The following is a 19,431-nucleotide window of genomic DNA, read 5'->3' on the forward strand; positions in this document are numbered from 1 at the left end:
ACACTGAAGGGGGGACTCAGTGATACAGTTGTTTCTAAACCAGTCAAACATAATGTTAAGTAGCAGCCCAGCCAGTAGGTAAAGCAGAACTAGGGCCACCAGCTTGAGGGCGAGACTGAGTGGCTGGGAACACTGCCACGAGGCGAGTGTGCTGCACTGAACGCTGTGCTCAGCCTCGTACGTGAGCAACAGCAGCACGACTAGGGGATACCTTGCAAACAACCGAATTTCCAGCGGGCTGCACAGCGGTCATCTGCACTCACTGCTCCACTCTGAACCTCAGGAGATGCAATTATAGGGAGGAAAAGAAAAACACTTTTTAAGTATCAGTGAAAACGGTAAGTTATGATAGGCCCAGTGGTGGGCCAGTCGTAAGTGTGCCACACAGAAAAAGCTCCTGTGTTTTCTGTTCATTGATATCAGACTGAGATCAGGTACTGCTCTGATTTGGGATGGCACAGGGCAATCGTCATAATGCCTGCACTAAGCCACATTCCCTGTATCAATGGAGAGTGCTGGAGACTTCCAGAAAGGGATCCACAGCACTTTAATCAGGAGCCTGCCCATCCTAGGGGCCTCGCACCTCCAAGCACTACAGAGATTCTTTGTAGGAAAACCAGCCTAACTTAAGGACTTAGACTCAGGTGACCTGAATATCACTGAAAACTAAGTGCTTAAATGATTGTAGTTAACTGCTGGTGCAATCAGCCTTCCTGCACCAAAACAAAGCCTGTGTTTGCAGTGTTCCAGTTAGCAACTTGTGTTTGGTTAGAGATGCACTTGATGCTGTAAGGCAGAGGAAGTGCTATCACCCTCAATTTCACAAGCAAATTTTTTTTTTTTATTATTTATTATTTATTTCCCTCCCCTCCTTTAGATAGTCTCTGGAAGCTCCCCAGCTGCCTGCGCGCACCCTGAAACACTCTCCTCCCCACAGCCCAGCACTCCTCCCCCATTCAGATCCAGGAACTGGCACCCTCTCAGGCAATCTCAGAATAAACTTGACACATCCCAGAGGATGTGGAGAAAAAGATTCAAGATTCTTTACAGCCAAAAGCAAGCAAGAATAACTTTCTAGCCCAGCGGTCAGGATATACCTCCCAGATGAAGACAACTCATGTCCTGCTTCCAGCACTGTTTCAGATTTTACAGTAAATATTTGCTGGCCAGAACCCACAAACAGCTGCTAGTGCTGAATTGAGAGGCTGGCCCTTCCCTCCCAGACAGGTGCTTTAACTGGGGGTCTGGAGCCCTGCTCTTGGTTGAGTATTCTCCCTTTGCCAGGAGGCTCTTTTTCTTCATTTTGATGCACTAAAAGAGAAAACAACCAACTATGGAAAAAAAAAAACCTCCTACATAATTTTAGAACACTTCTACATTTTAGTTATCAAACCTATTCACTGAAATTTTCAGTTCTGTCCAATAAGTGGGGAAAATGTATTTATTTTTACATGCTCTCCTCTGTCACTGACACACCTGAACGAAAACCAAACAGAACTACGTTGTTCTGAAAAAGGCTGAGTTTTAAAAATCTGGACTAATTAAAAATCAGTCTTCTATAAAACACAAGTAGCTAAAGAGACACCATTGATTTTGCCAGAGTTCCTTGATCTTTTTGTTTCACTTTCACTAAGTGTTAAGTAGTCTTGCCAATCAGTCACTTTGTGTAACCACACTGAAACCATGACATGGCCTCTAAACCCTTCAGGGGAAAACCAAAAACAAACAAAACAACAAAAACAAACAAACAAAAAACCAACCAAAAAGGATGTTAAACCTTACTATCACAGCCAAACTGCCACACTCAAAAACCTACATTCAGCTTACACACATGCACATTTTAACCACAGAAGTTTTGCTTTCCTATCTGGCAGTACAGTGTCTGGTTGCTTTTGGGTGATAAACACAACAACTTTATTCTACCCCAGACAAAAATGGAATTCATCCAGTATGCAGAGCTGGGCAATGATGTGGAAGCACAGATGCTGGGATCTCAAGAGCACCTGAACATCTTCAGGTGTCATGAACTTCTTTCAGGAAGCGATGGCTTGCTATCTCCATGCTGCTTGACTATGACTATATTAATACAACTGCTGTACTTGGGCAACATTAACATCAGACTTACAAAGAAAGACCAATCACTAGTTGTAGACTCTAAGAAGACAATGCTTAAGTGGAAGCTGGGATCCTGACATAGAACTGCAAATATCTACCACTGTTTCTTCATTTATAAATGCCATTGAAGAATAAAATGTTGGAGTAAGTCTTTAAAGTAATAGTTAGTAGCTTACAACGACAGCCCACTGAAATGCAAAAACAGACTTTCATGAAGATTTTTTTTCAAATATGACTGAAAAGAACTTCCGAAATCTTTAATCACTTAAAATATGCACTTCATAACCTAATTACAGAAACCAAGTCTGCAGAATCTGAGTACACATCCGTCTGCTACCTCCACACTTTTTTTTTCCTTTTCTTCTGTACTAGAGATATTTCACTATATGAAAGAGTTGTCTTAAGGCACAAATTTCAGGGACTGTATTTACACAATTACTTAAGAATGTCTGCTTAGAAGGTCTTAGGGTTGCAAAAACAAACAAATAAGAAAACAAAAGAAAAAACAACACTGAAAATTTGAACCTTGGTAAATCTAATGAGACAAAAATGACAAAAAAATATTATTCTACAGTTTGTCTCAAGATTCAGGGAACATGACTTACACTATTTTAACTCTTTACATGGACAATACAGATTTCAGTATCAAAAAAAGTTTTGTTGTTGTTTTTTTTTTTTCCTTTTGATTTAAAAAGCAGGCCAACAGCAACTTTGCTCCACTGAAGCAAATACACAGATCAAATTATTTATGCCATTAGATGAAATCAACCAGTTCTTCTGGATTTGGAAAATGCTGGTCAAAGAATATAACTTTGTTTGGGGGAGCAGAGGACACACGATGGATCTGGACTTATTGATGGAAATAATCTGGTGAATAATTGTGCTCGGTGAAAAAATGACAGAACTGCCCACTGCTCCCAGGCTGTCCCAAAAATAAAACCTAAATCCAATTGCAAGAACCTGAGTGAAGGCTCCCTGATTTATTCCACTCCACAACCTCGATCTGCTTGTGTGGGAGCAGATGGAGGGATGCTAGCAAGCCCTCTAGCGTCCACACATTGCACAGCTCTATAAAACACACCACCACGCAGGGGATGCCTGAAAACCAAAACATTTTCAGCAACGCCTTATCCCTCCTCACTCACGGCAGCAAACCACTTCTTTGAAGGAATAAAGTCTATGATCACTGTTACTCCTGAAAATAAAAATACCTGCGCTTGCAGAGGGCTATTCATCGGTCAGAACATCTAACCCAGCATTTTCTTCACCACACATTTTGGCATAAATTGATAAACAAAGAGATAAAGCGACTTGCTGAAGGCTATCCCGCAGGCAGTAGCTGGCCCAGAATTAGTACTGTAGAGCCTTTCAGCTCCCCAGTGAAAGATTTTGTTCTGGGGGGCTCCAGCTTCTTTGTGCCTGACGCATCAGGTGTGCTCGCCAGACACCTCCTTGTAGGTTCTGGGTGCTGGGGGTTTCACCTACGTCTAAGCTCTGTTACTGAAAAGTAACTCCCTTGATGTTTGACAAATTACAGAACAACAGCCAAAACTTCAAAAACCTCATGAACTTGGGTTCTTATCCAAATTGCATGGCTCAGTTCCACCTTGCATCCACAGAAACAGAAAGGCACAGACACAAAGTGAATGCCTGCGGAGCGTCTGCAGCACTTCAGCAGAATACTGAGAAAGAGACCACAAGCTTTGGAGATGCATAGCACAGCACGAGGACAGAAGCCAAAATCCAGTGGTGGGCATCAGGAGTTTCTGTGGCCCATATCAGAATGCTTGGAGGCCAGAATGTCACAAACACAAACGAGTCTCCAGGACCAAGGGCAGGGAGACTCCATGGAAACTGTAAAATGTACAAGGATTCATTTTCCCAAAGCGATGTTTCAGAGAAACAGCTGTGTTTTCCACACAAGCTCTACACGAAAGTTCTTACTGCAAGGTAGAGTCTCCTCAGAGAGTATATCCCCTGGAAGAGGGAAGAAGCAAGGGATTTGGAGGGCAATATGCCACATCAGGAGAGTATGACACAGGAACCTTGAGCCAAGAGAAGTCTCTTCTCTGAAGCCTACCCCGCAGCAGCTTACTAATCTCATTTCTTTCCCTGTTGTACTATTACATTTTGCAATGCAATTGCACAAGTGTAAAATCACAGTGAGGCATCGATGAATCCTGCTCTCTCATCCACGGGCAGTTAAAAACCAAACATTTCTCTTGTTTCTTATTCACTCTGAGGTCTTTTTACATTGCTTTGGCATAGTAAAAGGCTGCCAAGTAGATGCAAGCCTCCCCCACCACCTCTTTCACCTCCAGGATAGCACAGAGTATAACTGTACAAAAAATCCTGCTAGCAGTCAATATCTGCTGCACATCATTGCTGCAACAGAGCCCACACTGCCATTGAAATGTGTAAACTTTTCCTTAAAATGAAATTTCAGCAAAAATTCAGAGGAGAAAACAGCTCTGATGTGTTTGGAATGGAATTCTTCTTTTAAAAAGCTTTGGGATTTGGAAGACATTTACTCTTTTAATCCATTATATCAAAATCATTGACAAAATCACAATGAAACATTTTGTTCCTTCCTAAAAACAAAAACCAAAGAGGAAAAAAAAATCTTTCACAGAGAATTAAAAAGCATTCAGGTTTCATTCCAACGAGCTGGGCGTCAGGACCTCAGCATTCTTTGAGAAAAGAGATTATTGTCTCCAGCCAGCTCTGGTGTAAGCCTGTAAAATCCTCTGCCAATCTTTTAGATGAATTACCAGCCAACTAATTCCTTTTCATCACCAGTTCATCGAACACTACCTGCACGGACTAGGAGCTGGAGAGTTTGTGTATACGGACAGAGCTGTTTTACCAGAATGTCTCCCTAGTGACTTACTGTTTTAACTCAGCCTTTGAATGGCATGCACAAAAACCCTGACATCTTTCTCAGCTCGTGACAACAACATCCTTCACCTTCTGACCCCCAACACATTTCCACGCATCCTGGGATCTTTCATTCATTATTGATTAGGGAAGGCAGCGCTATACAGCTCTGCAATGAAGAGATGCCCTCACATATATTTACTCAGATCAGAGATCTCTGCCAAGCCTCCCAGCTGCCAGCCAAGAATGAAAAGTGCCCAGCACTACACCCAAGGAGAGATGGAGGGGAGCCAGACTGCCAGCTCCTGAGCACCAGCCAAGAGGAAAAGCAGCACTAAATAGGTGAAGTCCAGTCCATAGGTACCGGCAATACGGTGCACATCTGAGAGCCCACAGACCAGGTTATGAAGCAGGCAGATGCATGCATCAGCGGCTGATGAGACATGGAGCCCCATCCAGCTCTGCATCTGGTCCCATGAAAATTCATCCCAGTTGGGATGAAACCCACGAGCTAAGCTCTTCTGGCAGGTCTCCCTGCAAAATAGTTTGACTTCGACAGAAAACACCATGGAAAAAAACATGGCTTCTCAGCACACCATTGTTTCTCTCATACACTCAGCAATTTCACCCAAACCGTGATTGATGCTCAACCCTCATAACACAGTCGAGAGAAACTGTTTCTATGATCTGTCATTTAACCACAGGGCTACCTCAGTGCATTTGTTTGCACCGCAGAAGCAGAGTTCTGTGATGAAAAGGTTACTTAGCTGCAGCATGGCAACTCGGCTCAGTGGTAACCTCTGGATGGAGGAAAACAAACACAGTAGTAGCGTGCTGCTGATGCCACGTAAAGAGGAGGCTTCAGTTCCAAAACCACATCAAGGTTTGTGTTAAAACTCCCACCCAATTAGTCCCTAAAACTCACGAAAGAAGTTTTCTGTTCAAAAATAACATCACTTTTGTAGAGCCCAGCGGTCACAGCCAAGAACAGAGGGATTCATTTGACCACGGGCTATATGACTGCATTTGTGACTACACTAATATAAAATCTAAGCAGACACACCATTCCTGATGGAGAGATGAGCAACTGAACACAAAGATGCAAAGAATGACCTGGGCATACAAAGTAAATTGGTGACACAAAGCTCCCATGAATCCCGTTAAAGACTCTGCTAAAAAGAAAGACAACAGACAATCCCAGGAGCTTGTCTGAAACCTCAGAACAAACACTGCTACCCCTGTATAACATCAGACCCAGGAGCAGAACGTATTTACTTTTTATACAGCTATCAGACTGGCAATAGCAACAGGTTCCCACTCGTAGTTTTCGAGAGAACCTATCAGGATGTCAAGAGGCAGACATGAGATCGGTGTCTCTTTAGGGCCTTATTTTTATGTTACAGTTCCAGCTCCTCCAAAGGAAATAGCAAGACACCTACAATGTAAAGGGACTGGGATTTTTTCTGAGATAAACACAAAAGCAGTGCAATTAGTGTCCTCCTGTGATAGAGTATCTAGAAGAAAACTCCAGAATGATAGAAAGTTTTCTTTTATTTATTTTATTACCATGATACTCTCACCCTCAATGACACAGTATAGCAGTGAATTCTATAAGCATATCCCATGCTACATAGAAACAGCACTTTTTATTTGTCTTTTCACTTCAGGAGATGATTACTCATTCCCACATCTGGAAATATGATAAACTGCCATCTAGAGTGCTCCACACTGAAGAAAGATGAGATCTAATTGCTAGAGGCGTGTTGTTCCTCAGATGATCAGGAAAACAGAAAAATGATTACAAAACCAAACAAAATCAGCATAGATCGTTGCTTATAAGCACATCGAGACGGCAAACACCCAGGCTGAAAAAGAACCACATAAGCTAAAGTCAAAAAAAAGCAGAAGAGACTAATCTCCACTAATAAGTTTAGATAGGAAGTTAGAATAACATTTCAAACTGTCAAGAAATAAGAAGTAGTACCGGTGTCATAAAAGAACATATGGGAGGGTTGTCATTAAAATTTTTATGAACTGACTGCCTAACAAAACCAGGATACGGGACAAGATGACTCACAAGCCCCTTCAAGTCCTAGGCTATCACAAGTTGTTATCTAGGGTTTAGCTAACAGATCTCTCTCTGAAGCAGGGATCTTCTGTCCCTCTTAAAACAGCAGTTACGTCCACAGGAGACAACCAGGCTGAGCAGTTAACAGAACACGGGTGATGACAGATGGGTGAGCACTTGTGCACACAACACATGGCACACAAACACCTCTTATATTATTCAAGCACATTGCTTATATACTTCATCTGTAAGGATATTCTTATACATAAGAAGCATACTACCTATGTATAAAGTTAACATTTTCAGATAAATCTGAAGCATGGCTGCGAATTTATGGAAGTCCATTTATAGAAGAAAACGTGATGCAATGGTAATGTGATTTTCCACTTTAAAATTAAGCATGTCCAATAAAGAACATCCTTTCAAAATCCTAATGTCTGCATAGGGTGATAATAAGTTCCTTGCAATGCTACTATCCAGAGGATAAGCGTGGAAGATGACTGCAAATCGGGAAGCGTATAAGCTTCTCAGGACCTTAAGCACTATAGGACACTTTCTAAAAGTCCGCAAATACTGTCAAAGCCATTCAAGATTAACTAAAATTAAGAGATACTCATTTGGCTTTTCATTATTTAATTTGAGCGCACCCAGCACTATGTGCATATAAATCCATCAAATAATATCCATTACTCAAATTAACTTTCTATATCATCACAATGTTACCCTTTTCCATGTTGCTGCTAAAATACAACTTATTTCCTTTGGAGAGTTAAAAAATAACAAGTGACCCTTTTCAGAACACAGCAAACTAAACACTAGTAATACCAAATTCACTTCTGGGGAGCTATCAGAGGTAAATCTCATCCAGCGTGCATGCACCAGAAAACACAGAAATGCAATCACAAATATCTAAATGTACTGTGTGCCTTCATTTCAAACCACAAGAAAGCGTTGAAGCCACCAAAAGAATCATGTCTGTGTAGTATAGACTCTATCACTGACTCACCGTCCTCACTGTGAGAAACCACAGGCAAATCCAGAAGGGTCTGTTACAGTTTTTTGGTTGTCTTTTGAATTTGTTTGCTTCCAAATACTTTTGAAATACCACAGTGCTACATTGCATAAAAACAGCAGAGCTGCAGCTCAACAGACTGGGGCTCAGTTTGATAGACTGCATTTTACACCTGTGGACTTCATTTGTTGTATTTACTGCCAGCTGACAACAATTTCCAAACTGGTCACTCACCTGAGAGAGTGATAGAAAAGCTAAACATTAGCTTAAAATGTACCAGGAAGAAATAAATGTTTTACCAATATTCTTCTCTAAAACGTTGGTGAATTACACAGCAGACTTGAGCAATTTTTGTCATCCATCTAAGAAACAGGTCAATGTCAGCTGGAATATTCTCTGAGATGGGTCCCTGTGGTGTATATATTATGGGAAGATTGTAAAAGAGCATGCCTTATTTGACTTAAAAGCAAGGGAAACGACAGTACGTGACAGCACTCTGCAAAGACATCAAAGATAAACACTACAGAGGAACAAGGACTGTCTAAATTCAAGCAAGATATTGGCACTAGGACAAAAAGGATTATAACTGCTATGAATACATTCAGTCAGGAAACTAGGAAGTGCCTAGCCATCAGAGCCCAGAGAGCCTCTCAGTAGGAATGACATAAGGAAAATAACCTAATTAGTTTTAAGAGGGAGATTGAAAAAATATGAAAGTAAACAGCAGGGGATTAGGTTTGGGAAGTGCCTTTTAGACCTGTGTTTGTGGATGAAGACTAATCACAGAAACAATCAGGACCTGTATCTGAACAAATTTCCACTGAAAAGCATTCCTGCAAATTAGTCTCATCAGGCTTAACTAATCACACATTTAGTTCACAAACATCATCACAGATTCATGCAAATACCAGATACCTGTATGAACCCCAGTATAGGTCCAATACTGGGACATATGATATGAGCCTTTTTTTTTTTTTTTGCCACCAATACACTTGCCATTCCTAAGAGGGATAAGAAGCACTGTAGCAGCAATATGACAGAATAAATGAAGAGGCTTTTGGGTGAGTCTAGACATCTGTGCAGGTGGTAGCATGAAAAGTAAGACTGACTGAGGTAAATCCAGAAAAATAATAATAATATTTACAAATAGTTTAAGAAAACTTTTATACTTCTGTAAACCATCACTTCTGGAAGCCAGTTCACAATCGTCCAAACACAATTTTAGAGCCATTTCTACATAGAAATGTGTTAAATCAGAAAAATCCAAGGAGGATTAGCTTCATTATTATCATTTAAACAAAAATAATAATAAAATTTAATGAAAATTAAATTTAATTAAAACATTGATAAATGTATGTACACAGAATCCAACAGTAATACTACAGTATTCACAAATGTCTCATCCCTGAACTTTCACTCCAACTAAAGTGCCAGATTAACTACAACAAGCAGTAAGAGCTCTGAGACTAGCTGCCTCAGATAAACGGGAAAAGAATTAGCAGGTGATTGTTACTTGGTTTTGTTTTACATGATGCATTGATGTATAATTGCTAATGTGACTTGAAGCTTTTCTATCATCATATGTAACATCCCCAGCCACTTTGCAAAATTAGCTCTTTCTCTCTTACACCAACTGCATTTGGCCTTCCCTTGACGGAATATCACTCAGAAGTTACCTCCCCAAACCTATGAGGCAGTTGGGCTCTGATATGGCAGCCTGTTACCATGTACCATCCTTATTCTCGGGCATGGAAACCATGATGCAGGGAGTCAAAATGAATCAGTTGAGCTTAGAAAGCAAAGCCAACAGTATAAAACCAACAAGATCCAGCTTTGTAGATGCAACAATGGGGTGACCACAGGTTTTGTTCATACCTGTTTTTCACTCAGTGTGTCCACACTCCTCCTACCACTTCTCAGAGACAAATAGCATGCCAGAGCATACATGCTTCAGCCAAGAGGAAGCACAGAGCCACCAGCGTTGTGCCAGGCAAAGGGCCACCTAGTAGCAACTATGGGCCAGCATAGAATGAATCATAAAATCATAAAACGGCTTGGGTTGGAAGGCACCTTAAAGATTATCCAGTTTCAAACTCCCTGCCACATGCAGGGATGCCACCCACTAGAACAGGTTGCTCAGGGCTTCATCCAACCCGGCCTTGAACACTTCCAGGGATGGGGCATCCACAACCGCTCTGGGCAAACTGTTCCAGTGCCTCACCACCCTCTAAGTGAAGAATTTCCTCCTAGCCCCTAATTTAAATTTCCCCTCTTTTAGTTTAAAACCATTCCCCCTCGTCCTGTCATCATCTGATTGAGCAGCAGTCCACCCACCCAGGTCCGCAAAGCAGGAAGGAAACTTCCCCTGCACCTGCAGACATGCTTTTAGACACTCGGTGCACCATGAGGAACGAAGTGTGAAATGACGTTGCAGGGGAACTTTTGGACCAGATGATGTGGAGGTCTTTTGCAACCTTAGTAACTCTATGACTGGGGGGCATTACAAGAGGCAGCCCCTGCGCAGGGGGTATCTGTGGTACCCACAGGGCCGAGCAGAGCCGCCTGCAGACCCCAGGGGAGGCCCACATGCAGGAACACCCCCAGGCTGCCCTGGCTGAGGCAATGCCCCCTACAGCCACCATTGCCCCCCCTCAGCAGACGCTGGCTGATGACGTCACCGGGCCCGCTCGCCTCTCCCAATGGCGGGGCCCGGCGCTCCCGCTGCCTGAGGCAGCCCCAAGATGGCGGCTGCCTCGGCCGGCCCGGGGCCGAAGTCGCAGCCCCTGGAGGGGCTCCCGGGGCCGGGCGGGCACCGCGCGGCCTCGGCGCCTCACGCAGCGCTGTTGCGGGCCCCGCCGTCCCTTCCAGCCCGCCCGAGGCTGCCAGGCCCGCCGCCTCTCCCGCCCTGCGGCCTCTGGGGGCTTTGCCTGCCTGCCCCCGGCCCTTCCCCAGCGCGTTACTGCCCCAGGTGTGAGGGAGCAGCCGCTGCTGCATAGCCCTGGGAGGCCCCCTGAAGCAGCCCAGAGAAGGGAATAAAAACAAGCCAAGCACAGCAGTAGGGGGCCCTGATGCCCACTGGGAGCATTTCGTTGTGCTTGTGGTCCTGGCGAGCCCCCCAGCCAAGCTGGCACCTGAAAAGCGGGGGTTATTGCAGCAGTTAGGGGACAGACTGTGCAGAGCTGGGGTTTAGGAAAGCTGACATAGCTTGGTGACCCAAGGCTGGGTGTGGTGTGGCTCTGGAGCGCAAGCCCTTTGTAAAATGCCTCTCTTGGAAGAAAACATAATCGAGGCGGGTGATGGCAGTGATTTAATTTGGCATAGCCGCCAGTTTACCTTGGGCAGCAACCTAGGAAAGTATGCCAATAAGAAAAGAATATAAGTGGCCCTCTTGGTTTTTATTGTCCCTGAGCCTTGCTAAATGGGTAACAGCACTGAGCATCCTTCAGGGGGGAAATGAAAGACCGTCCCATATGCCAGCCTGGCCTGCCTTTGGCCCTGCCTCACTGTCAGCTGGCTGCAGCTTGTGTCCTCAAGCAGGTCGGGTCACCTCCCTGAACAGCCCTCACCATGGCAGGAGGCAGGATCCTGACCAAACAACTGCTCTGCTGTTAGCCTTATTCACACCATCCCCTGTGCTATTCAAAGACAGACCCTCACTGAAGAGGTTTTTGACTTTTTTTTTTTCCCCCCCTGGGAAAATCCAAAGTCTATCTACAGATTTTAGTTGTCATGGAACTGCTTTGAGTTAGAGGTGACTGTATGCAGACAATCTTTTACACACCTGCATATGGCTTTTGCAACATTACCCTGTATGACAGTAAATCTTACACCATTGACACTGCATTTTTATCCTGAGATCTTCTCCTGGAAACCTGGGGCTTGACAGCAATCTAATTCCCAATAAAGTGAGACTTTTGCAGAAGCTTGTCATTGCAGACTGTATTGCTCTGAAATCTGTGCTTTCTTTCTCATCAGAACTGTCCACAGAACTGCCCTGGATCATGTTTGCTTTTACACACCCCCAGGAAATTGTGGAAAACTCACTCCCTCAGCCAGGCATGTTGGACAAACTTGCTTCCTTCTGCTGGATTTTACAGCTGCAAACAAGGCTTCAAAACAAATCAAAACAAAACAAAACAAAAAAACCTTACTAGTAACACCAACAGCCCTGCTCTGAACGTGTGGGATGCTTCCCTGGATCCCTGCTCATTTCCTGGAGTGAAACTCAGACACACCAGCTCAGTGCTGTCCTGAAGTGTGTGGAGGCTTTTTTTTCCTCTCTCTCCTTCTTTTCTTTTCCCTCCTTCCTTGTGTTGATTTGTGGGGCCAGAATGACTTTGATTTCAGCAAGTTTGCTGTTTATTCACGTCACAAGTTTGACAGCTTTACACCAAATCAGATTGCTGGGTTTCAGGAGAGCTCTGAGGCGTCACTGGGAGCTCCTTTAGATTAAACTCGCCTCCCCGGTCTCCCCCCTCTCCCCCTCCTTCAGAGCCATTTAAACCTCGCTGGGGCTTTAACAGAAACGTGCTCCCAAGACCTGCATTTCATTCTGCCTCTAACATGGTAAGTGCTCTTTGCATTTCTCTCGACCTGGAGGCAGAAAAGGAGCAGCTGGTCTCTTTGCCTTGGGGCTTTGCAGGAGGTTTTGTGCCCTCTAAGATGGGGAAGGAAGAGGGCTCTCCTCTACCTGCAGGAGCAGTCCCTGCTGCTTTGCCTTCCCAAGGATGAGCAGATTCCCCTCTCGAGGCTCCAGGCTCTGCCGTTGCTTTGCAGAGATTCAGATCGTGCTTATTTGGAGGGAAAAGGGGTGACTCCAGAGACAACCCCCAGGCTTTGCTACTGTGCAGTCTGGGACTCCTGCAGAACGGCAGGGGCAGAAAAGAGAGCAGGCAGCCTGGAGGTGACTCCGCTAGCTTTGTGCAGCTGTAGACCTGAATCAAGCCCTCAAGGTGGGACGAATGAACCGGCCGAGGACAACCTGGCTCCTCTCTCCATCTTAAACCCGCTCAGGACCGTAGCATTTCCCAAGGCACCGCAGGAAACTCAGCCCCCTCCCTGGCACACCTCTGCTCGGAGCCCCTCTGCCACGGGGGGCTGCGGCGGGGGCGGCACCGCCGGGTGCCCAGCGGCTGAGAGCGGGGCGCTGCGGTGCCGCCGGGCCGGGGGGGGACATGGGGGGGGCCGGGTCCCCGAGCGGGCACCCGGGGCGGGGCTGGGAGCTGCCGGGGGGGGCAGCGGTGCCCTCCTGAGCCAGGCACCTGAGCGAGCCCCAGCTGGGACAGAGGGGAAGGGGTAAGGGAGGGAATAAGGGGAGAGGGGAAAGGGGGGGACCCTGCCGGAGCGATGGGATGCTCCTCACCGGGATGCGCCCCGCTGAGGGTCCAGAGGAGGGCTGACACCGCCTCCCCCCCGGGGCTTGCCGCAGCCGGAGGGGCAGGAGAGAGGAGAGGGGGGACCCAGCCGCCGGCCCCCCCATCCCCACGACCCCTTTTCCTTCCGCAGAGCGGCAGCCGGCCGTGCCCGCAGCCGGACTTCAGCGGGGGGCCGGGCTGCTCCTGCCCCTGGCCGGCCCCCGGCGGGGTTTCCAGGGAGAGCCGGGCCGCCGTCCGCGCCGCGGAGCCGCCGCTGCACGGCCAGGGCCGGCGGGAGGCTCGGCCGCCCGGTAAGTGGGGGGCGAGGGGGGCTCGGCCCCGGCAGGGAGAGCGCCGCGGCCCCGCGGTCGGAGCGGTCTAACCCCGCGCTGCTGTCGCCCAGGCCGGCTGTGCACCCCCGAGCTCGGTGGGCAGGACGAGGCGTGGCGGGGAGACCAGCTGTCCTCCCAGCTCTACAGGAACAAGCAGGTAAGGGTGTCCCCCCCTCGGCATCCCGCACTTCGCTGCGCGCCTTCTGGGGCTGGTTCGGGGGTGGGGAGCGGGGCTGACCCCCTTCTGCGGGTTCTCCGGTCCTTGCTCGTGTTTGTCTTCCCCGTGTTGTCCCACGAAGATGGAACAGCTGTAGGGGGTTCCCTGCTCACCTTCCCCCCTCTTACTGCGCATTGCGCAGGGTAAGTCCGGGGACTTCAGGCTCTAATGTTGCGGAGCCTCATGCTGTTAACTGAAATTACAGTATGTCTGTCCTTCTAATCCACCAGGATTACCTTCATGAGAAACGATTCCACCAGAATTACCTACTCATATATATGGAGAATCAACCATTTTGACCAACAAGCATTGCCTTGTAATTTTCTCTCCTTTCCTTTTTTTTTTTTTGTACATCGCATCAAGCAGCAGGACAAATTCTGCACAGTCCTAGATGAAGGAATTCCAGAGAGATCATTCTGAAGAAAGACCTGGAGTGATATTTTGACACATTAAAGTAAATGGAAGCTCACTTACTAATTTTAAGGTCCCTGGAATCAAATCCTAGTTCCAGACATCAGTGTACTTCGTTCTTTGGCTCTACCTTAATCATTTAAATCAGTGTTTTTCAGCCTGTGGTCAGCAGATGCCGGGTGCAGGAGATCCTGCCAATGACAATTGCATCTTCCTTCTGTATCCTATCCCCATAAATTGTTAGCCTCCAGCTCCTTTCTCCTTTTCTCCATCAGCCAACTATAAATTGGAATGAGAGGGATGTAAAAGGATGCTTACTGCCACTCAGGAGGAGATCTGGTAGCTGCTGTCATGCCCATGATGGTTTCTGGCTGTCCATGGAACTACCTGTAATTCTTTTCTGTTATTATTCCACAATTACAGGTGGTTGGTTGGTTTGTTTTTTTCCTCTCTCCAGAGTAATCTTTTCAAACACTTACTAAAGAATAAAAGTCAAAAGTGAAAACTGAACTTAGCCACTTAGATATACAGAAGCAAGAGGCTTGAGGGGATGGGTTGCGTTCACAAAGCAAACACCCAGTTCACCAAATCCAAGCAGCCTGTACCATAGGGCAATTGCTATTAAGTTACAGAGTCAACACCTATTCATCAGTATCTCTACTCCACAGCTTCAAGATACTTTGCTTCAGAAGGAAGAGGAACTTGCTAGGTTACATGAAGAAAATAATAACCTCCGACAATACCTGAATTCTGCCCTGATTAAATGCTTAGAAGAAAAAGCCAAGGTATTGTACTCAAGCCTGTTGTACAAATGTGTGCAGAAGAAACACTTTGAATAGATACATGCCATTAAAATATGTGGAAGGTCTAAGAGTGCAGACAACCTGCAGCTGAGATCTGCTTTTTAACTTCACAGAGCTGTGAAATTGTTGCTCATGGGTCTCAGGTGATGGTTTCCTTCAGGAGTAATATCCTATCAGGTTCTGACTGTGGAGACATTGTAGCCCATAGCATGATTAAATTTAGGTTGTGAGTAGAGCAAGGTAAAATTATTTGGTCTAAAACTTTTTTTTTTTTTTGCAGTGAGTTCAGATTTGATCATATTAAAATATTTATTGAAATTGTTTGCTTTGTCAGTTACTCCTTTGGAGAAGGATTAATTTTTCCATTTTTTATGCTTTGGGTGATTTCTTTTTTGTTTTGTTTTTGTTACCTTCCCATGATACATTTTATTCATTTACATTAGAACACTGATCTTCTCATTTTTTTCCAATTTATTAATTAGTATTATGTATATTAGTATTATACTTAGCATGTTAAAAATCTTTGTGTTTACTTTATTATTTTTTGATATTTTAATTCTCTCCCAAAAGAAAATAAAAATATGTATTTCTTGTCAACTCAAAGACTTTTTTTTTTAAAACTATTCCAGACTTCCCCATGAAAACAAGTGATTATTTGCTCAGCTCTTTGGATTGGGCATGAGGTAAAAAGGCTTACAAAAAAATAGGGGCCTTTCCTTTTACATCCTATTCCCAGCTGACAATGTGGCACATCCATCCCTCTGCTGTGCCAAGACCTGGCTCCTGGTAGTAGAAGAGGTCTCCTTCATTGGGCCTAGCAGGGAGATGTGGCCACCCCTCGATGCTATGTGGAGGAGAGTCCAGTGTGACACTGTCATGGGAGGTGGCCAAGCAGCGAGTTCATGACATGGTAGGGACCTTCCTTGTTATTGCTGCCTTTCTTTGACCATCCCTGGGCACCTGAAGGGCCTTCTTCCCGGGCTACTGGCAGCCGAGGTGGATGAAAGAGCTCAGAGTCGTGGAGGCTGCAGCTCCAAGCGCTCCCTGGCTGCGAATGCACCTGCCCCAGCATGACTTACCTCAGCATCCTCCCTCTTTGTCAAGCTGCCACATTCCCCCCCAATACCCCACTCACCTGCCAAATGCTGCTGGCAGCACCAGCAGGGAGAAGCGCAGCACAGCCAGACGGGAGCTCTCATTTCACGCCTTACTGAGTGAGAATGCAATCAAAGCACAGGCCTTATTGACATTGTCAAATTCTTCTCTTTCAGCAACTCGGTTGTTTCAGAGGCTGTAAGGACAAAATAATTAGTCATATTCCATATGTTTACGGAGTCCAAAAAGAACACAGAGTGGAAATAAAAATATTTTTGTAAGGACAGTAGTAACTGCTTTGCCCATCTAAAATCTGAGATCAGAAATATGTTACTTACTGGTAACTAAATAATTGACCTTTAATCTTATCTCTTTTTTTTTTTTTTTTAAATAGAAAGTGCTATCCTGCCATGGCCAAAAAAACTCTTCTATTCTCAAAAACACCAAAAGGAGATTAAAAGAGGACTACTGCTTTACTCCTCAAGAAACTCCTCATGCTTCCAAAGCCAGAAGGAACCTCTTTAATGAATTCACTGCCTGTGAAGAGCAAGCCAGTCCTGCTGTGGACAGCTGGGTCTTGCAGACCTTAGGACTGAAAGATGTCGACACCATCGATGAATCTTCAGCTAACTACAGTGCCCTGTCCTCAGACCTTGGAAAAGATTCATACTGCCTGAGCCCCGATGAAGCAATAGACTATGGCCACAGCGAAGGAGCAGCAGCAGCATATAGCTACAGCCACATGCCTCCAGCTAACAGCAGTGTCCATCCATGCAGCACGGACTCTACCTTCCTTCCCCAGTTTCCTTCAGCACCCTGTGTCTCTTCACCAGTGCCAAGTGTTTCCTCCCTCCCAGCCTATGGGTTGCCATATTTGACTAACGATTTGTCACCTAACAGAACAGAAGTGGCCTTCACAACATCTCTAAGTCCTCACCGCAATGTGAGAACACACACCTTCCACCAAGGACAAGCTTTTGTGCGCAGAGAAGATGATGGAGGATGGAGATTCACCTGGGTGCCCAAGCAGGCTGAATGAGGTACCTGCATCAAGGGTCAGCTAGAGAGGATGTAAGAGACATACACTTCACCCTGTGCTCGAGACAACTTCAGGCATCAGAAACAAGCCTGTTAAATGCTACCCTGCCACCCACCCATTTGTCATTCCCTTCCAGATTTTCACAGGTGTGGCTCCGGATTGCACTGAGACAGGTATCTGCCCCAGGCCAGGTGTTTAGATTGGACCTAATTCTCTTGTGCCTGTGTTGAGATACCTTCTTTTTCTTGCATCATGGTTTCTTTGTCATCAATTATTCCTTGTTAACTCGTGTCTTCCAGACTGAACTACTTTCAGCATTGACGGTCACTCCCACATGCACCAAACTGGAAGGGATTTGGGGAACACAGTTTAGAAATAACATCTCTCCCCAACATCCACAGATGACAAAGATGGCATAGGCTGAGGGTCAGCAGTGTCTGTGATTTGGGTCTCTCCTGGCTACATAGATTGCCTTGGATTAAGGCAACCACTCTATTTGTTAACGTGTTACACTAGGTTGCCCTACCTGCAGTCATTTGGTACTATCATTATTTATTTTTTTTATAATAATTCAAAACAGGACTTGCTTCTGTTGCCTAAAGGCTACTTAATTACAAGCGATCCAGAAGTTTGAGAGATTTTCTTCTGCTGTGATTAGAAGACCGATCTGTTTTCTGCATTGTTTTAAAGGCATTTTATCTGTCAGGAGTTAAGATACTTAGAGCCCTGTATCTCACCAACTTTAGCTACAGAACAGGAACTAGATTTGAAGGTGCTGTGGAGTAATGACACTGCCATCTCCAGCCAAGGCCCTGACCTGATATATTAGTGGCAGGCATTTTCTCAGCTGTGGTTGAAGTACACTCAGAGCACTTCTTTCTTCTGCAAAACATGCATTCCGCTCAGCTGCAGGATCCCACTAGCCTTCTGATCAATTTTCATCCCATTCTACTGGCCTAATAATGGATGTTTTTTATAGAAGGAAGCCACTCCTGGCTTCAGAAGTGGTTTCTGTTGGTTCCATTGGGCTGTTTTGCACTTGTGAAAGTGGAGATATTGTTTCTAGGGAACAACTTCTTGACCTTTTTGTCTTGATCTTTGAGATCATGCAGAGATTTACCTGCAGTCAACATCAGCCCAGAATCAGGGCTGCTTCCTCCTCCCCACCATACCCTTCATGCTTCCTGTGGGAAACGCTTCTTATGTTTCTCCTGGTTTGTGGAGGCAGTATCACTTAGTGATTAGTGAGTGTTTGGGAACTCAACCTTCAACACCACCTCTTGCCTCTCCATGTCTCTATCAGACAGTGGTGACCTGAAGCTAAGACCGTGACTGCCTTGAGAATGTTTTAAAATGCCTGGCGAGGAGGTGCTCCAGCACTGCCCAGAGCAGTTGGTAATATTATTAATGATATAAAGTCAACTGACCTGCAGTAAGCTCACTGGTGATGTTTGTGTTACATTTGTTTTCCACTTTGTAGTTGTTTGATGCCTAAACATTGGAAGTGAAGGGAATGATTTGGTTATTCTGGCTTTCAGAATGGCCCCAGTGACATTGAGGAAGTACTTTCATAAGTAAAAATAACCATATGTGAGGATTTCCTTCCAGTGGGCTTATTTTTCTATAGAAAATTAGATATTTTATTTTTTAAAGGATAAAAGCATCTCCCAAACAGCCTCTTGTGCCTTAGAATTACAATATTTGGATTTCTCCTTCAGGAGCAATAGTGATTTCCCAGAAGACTTTTAAATAAGTGATTGTATTTCTGTGTAGTTACTTTAAAGTCATAGGGCAGACTTCCAGAATAGGCTATTTGAAAGCATTGATTGTAGGCACTATTGCACTGGATTAAAAACAACAACGCACATGAAATAAATACAAGATTATTTTTTTCTGGGGTTTTGTTGTAGTCTGTGAAAATGTGGCCAGCTGATAAAAACTGGTCAGACAAGCCTACTGATCTATAGCACTTTTCTGCTTTTCCATGGAAGTATATTTAAAAAAAAAACCTGTCCTACAGACAGTTTATTTTTCTTCAAGGCGTTTTTCTACTAATAGACACTAGATTTAATATATAATGTGACACTGAAGAAAATAACTCCATTCAC

The 19,431-nt window shown here is 45.0% G+C and overlaps 1 protein-coding gene and 1 long non-coding RNA gene across 5 annotated transcripts in view; one reads left to right on the forward strand and one right to left on the reverse strand.

Moving 5' to 3' along the window:
- LOC310904056 overlaps positions 1-9,273 on the reverse strand; it is a 53,709-nt gene extending 44,436 nt beyond the window's left edge. The window contains exon 1 of one of the 3 annotated variants that reach the window (XR_014588006.1): positions 8,067-9,273. This is a non-coding gene — a long non-coding RNA (uncharacterized lncRNA). The remainder of the gene's footprint in view (positions 1-8,066) is intronic. The other 2 variants (XR_014588007.1, XR_014588008.1) reach the window with 2 other exon arrangements.
- A 176-nt stretch (positions 9,274-9,449) lies between these two features.
- Positions 9,450-19,414, forward strand: GMNC (geminin coiled-coil domain containing). 2 transcript variants are annotated; one of them, XM_083848215.1, is made up of 5 exons: positions 9,450-12,638; positions 13,578-13,737; positions 13,830-13,915; positions 15,055-15,171; positions 16,679-19,414. In XM_083848215.1, the coding sequence occupies exons 1-5, from the start codon at positions 12,636-12,638 to the stop codon at positions 17,321-17,323; spliced, it is 1,011 nt and encodes a 336-aa protein (XP_083704341.1). In that variant the 5' UTR covers positions 9,450-12,635; the 3' UTR covers positions 17,324-19,414. The 2 variants fall into 2 exon arrangements, with proteins under 2 accessions (XP_083704341.1, XP_083704340.1); XM_083848214.1 differs by lacking the exon at positions 9,450-12,638 and having other exon boundaries at positions 13,048-13,737.
- Positions 19,415-19,431: the final 17 nt, after the last annotated feature.

This window comes from Anser anser (assembly GCF_964211835.1).
Source record: "Anser anser genome assembly, chromosome: 9".
NCBI classification, from domain to species: Eukaryota; Metazoa; Chordata; class Aves; order Anseriformes; family Anatidae; genus Anser; species Anser anser.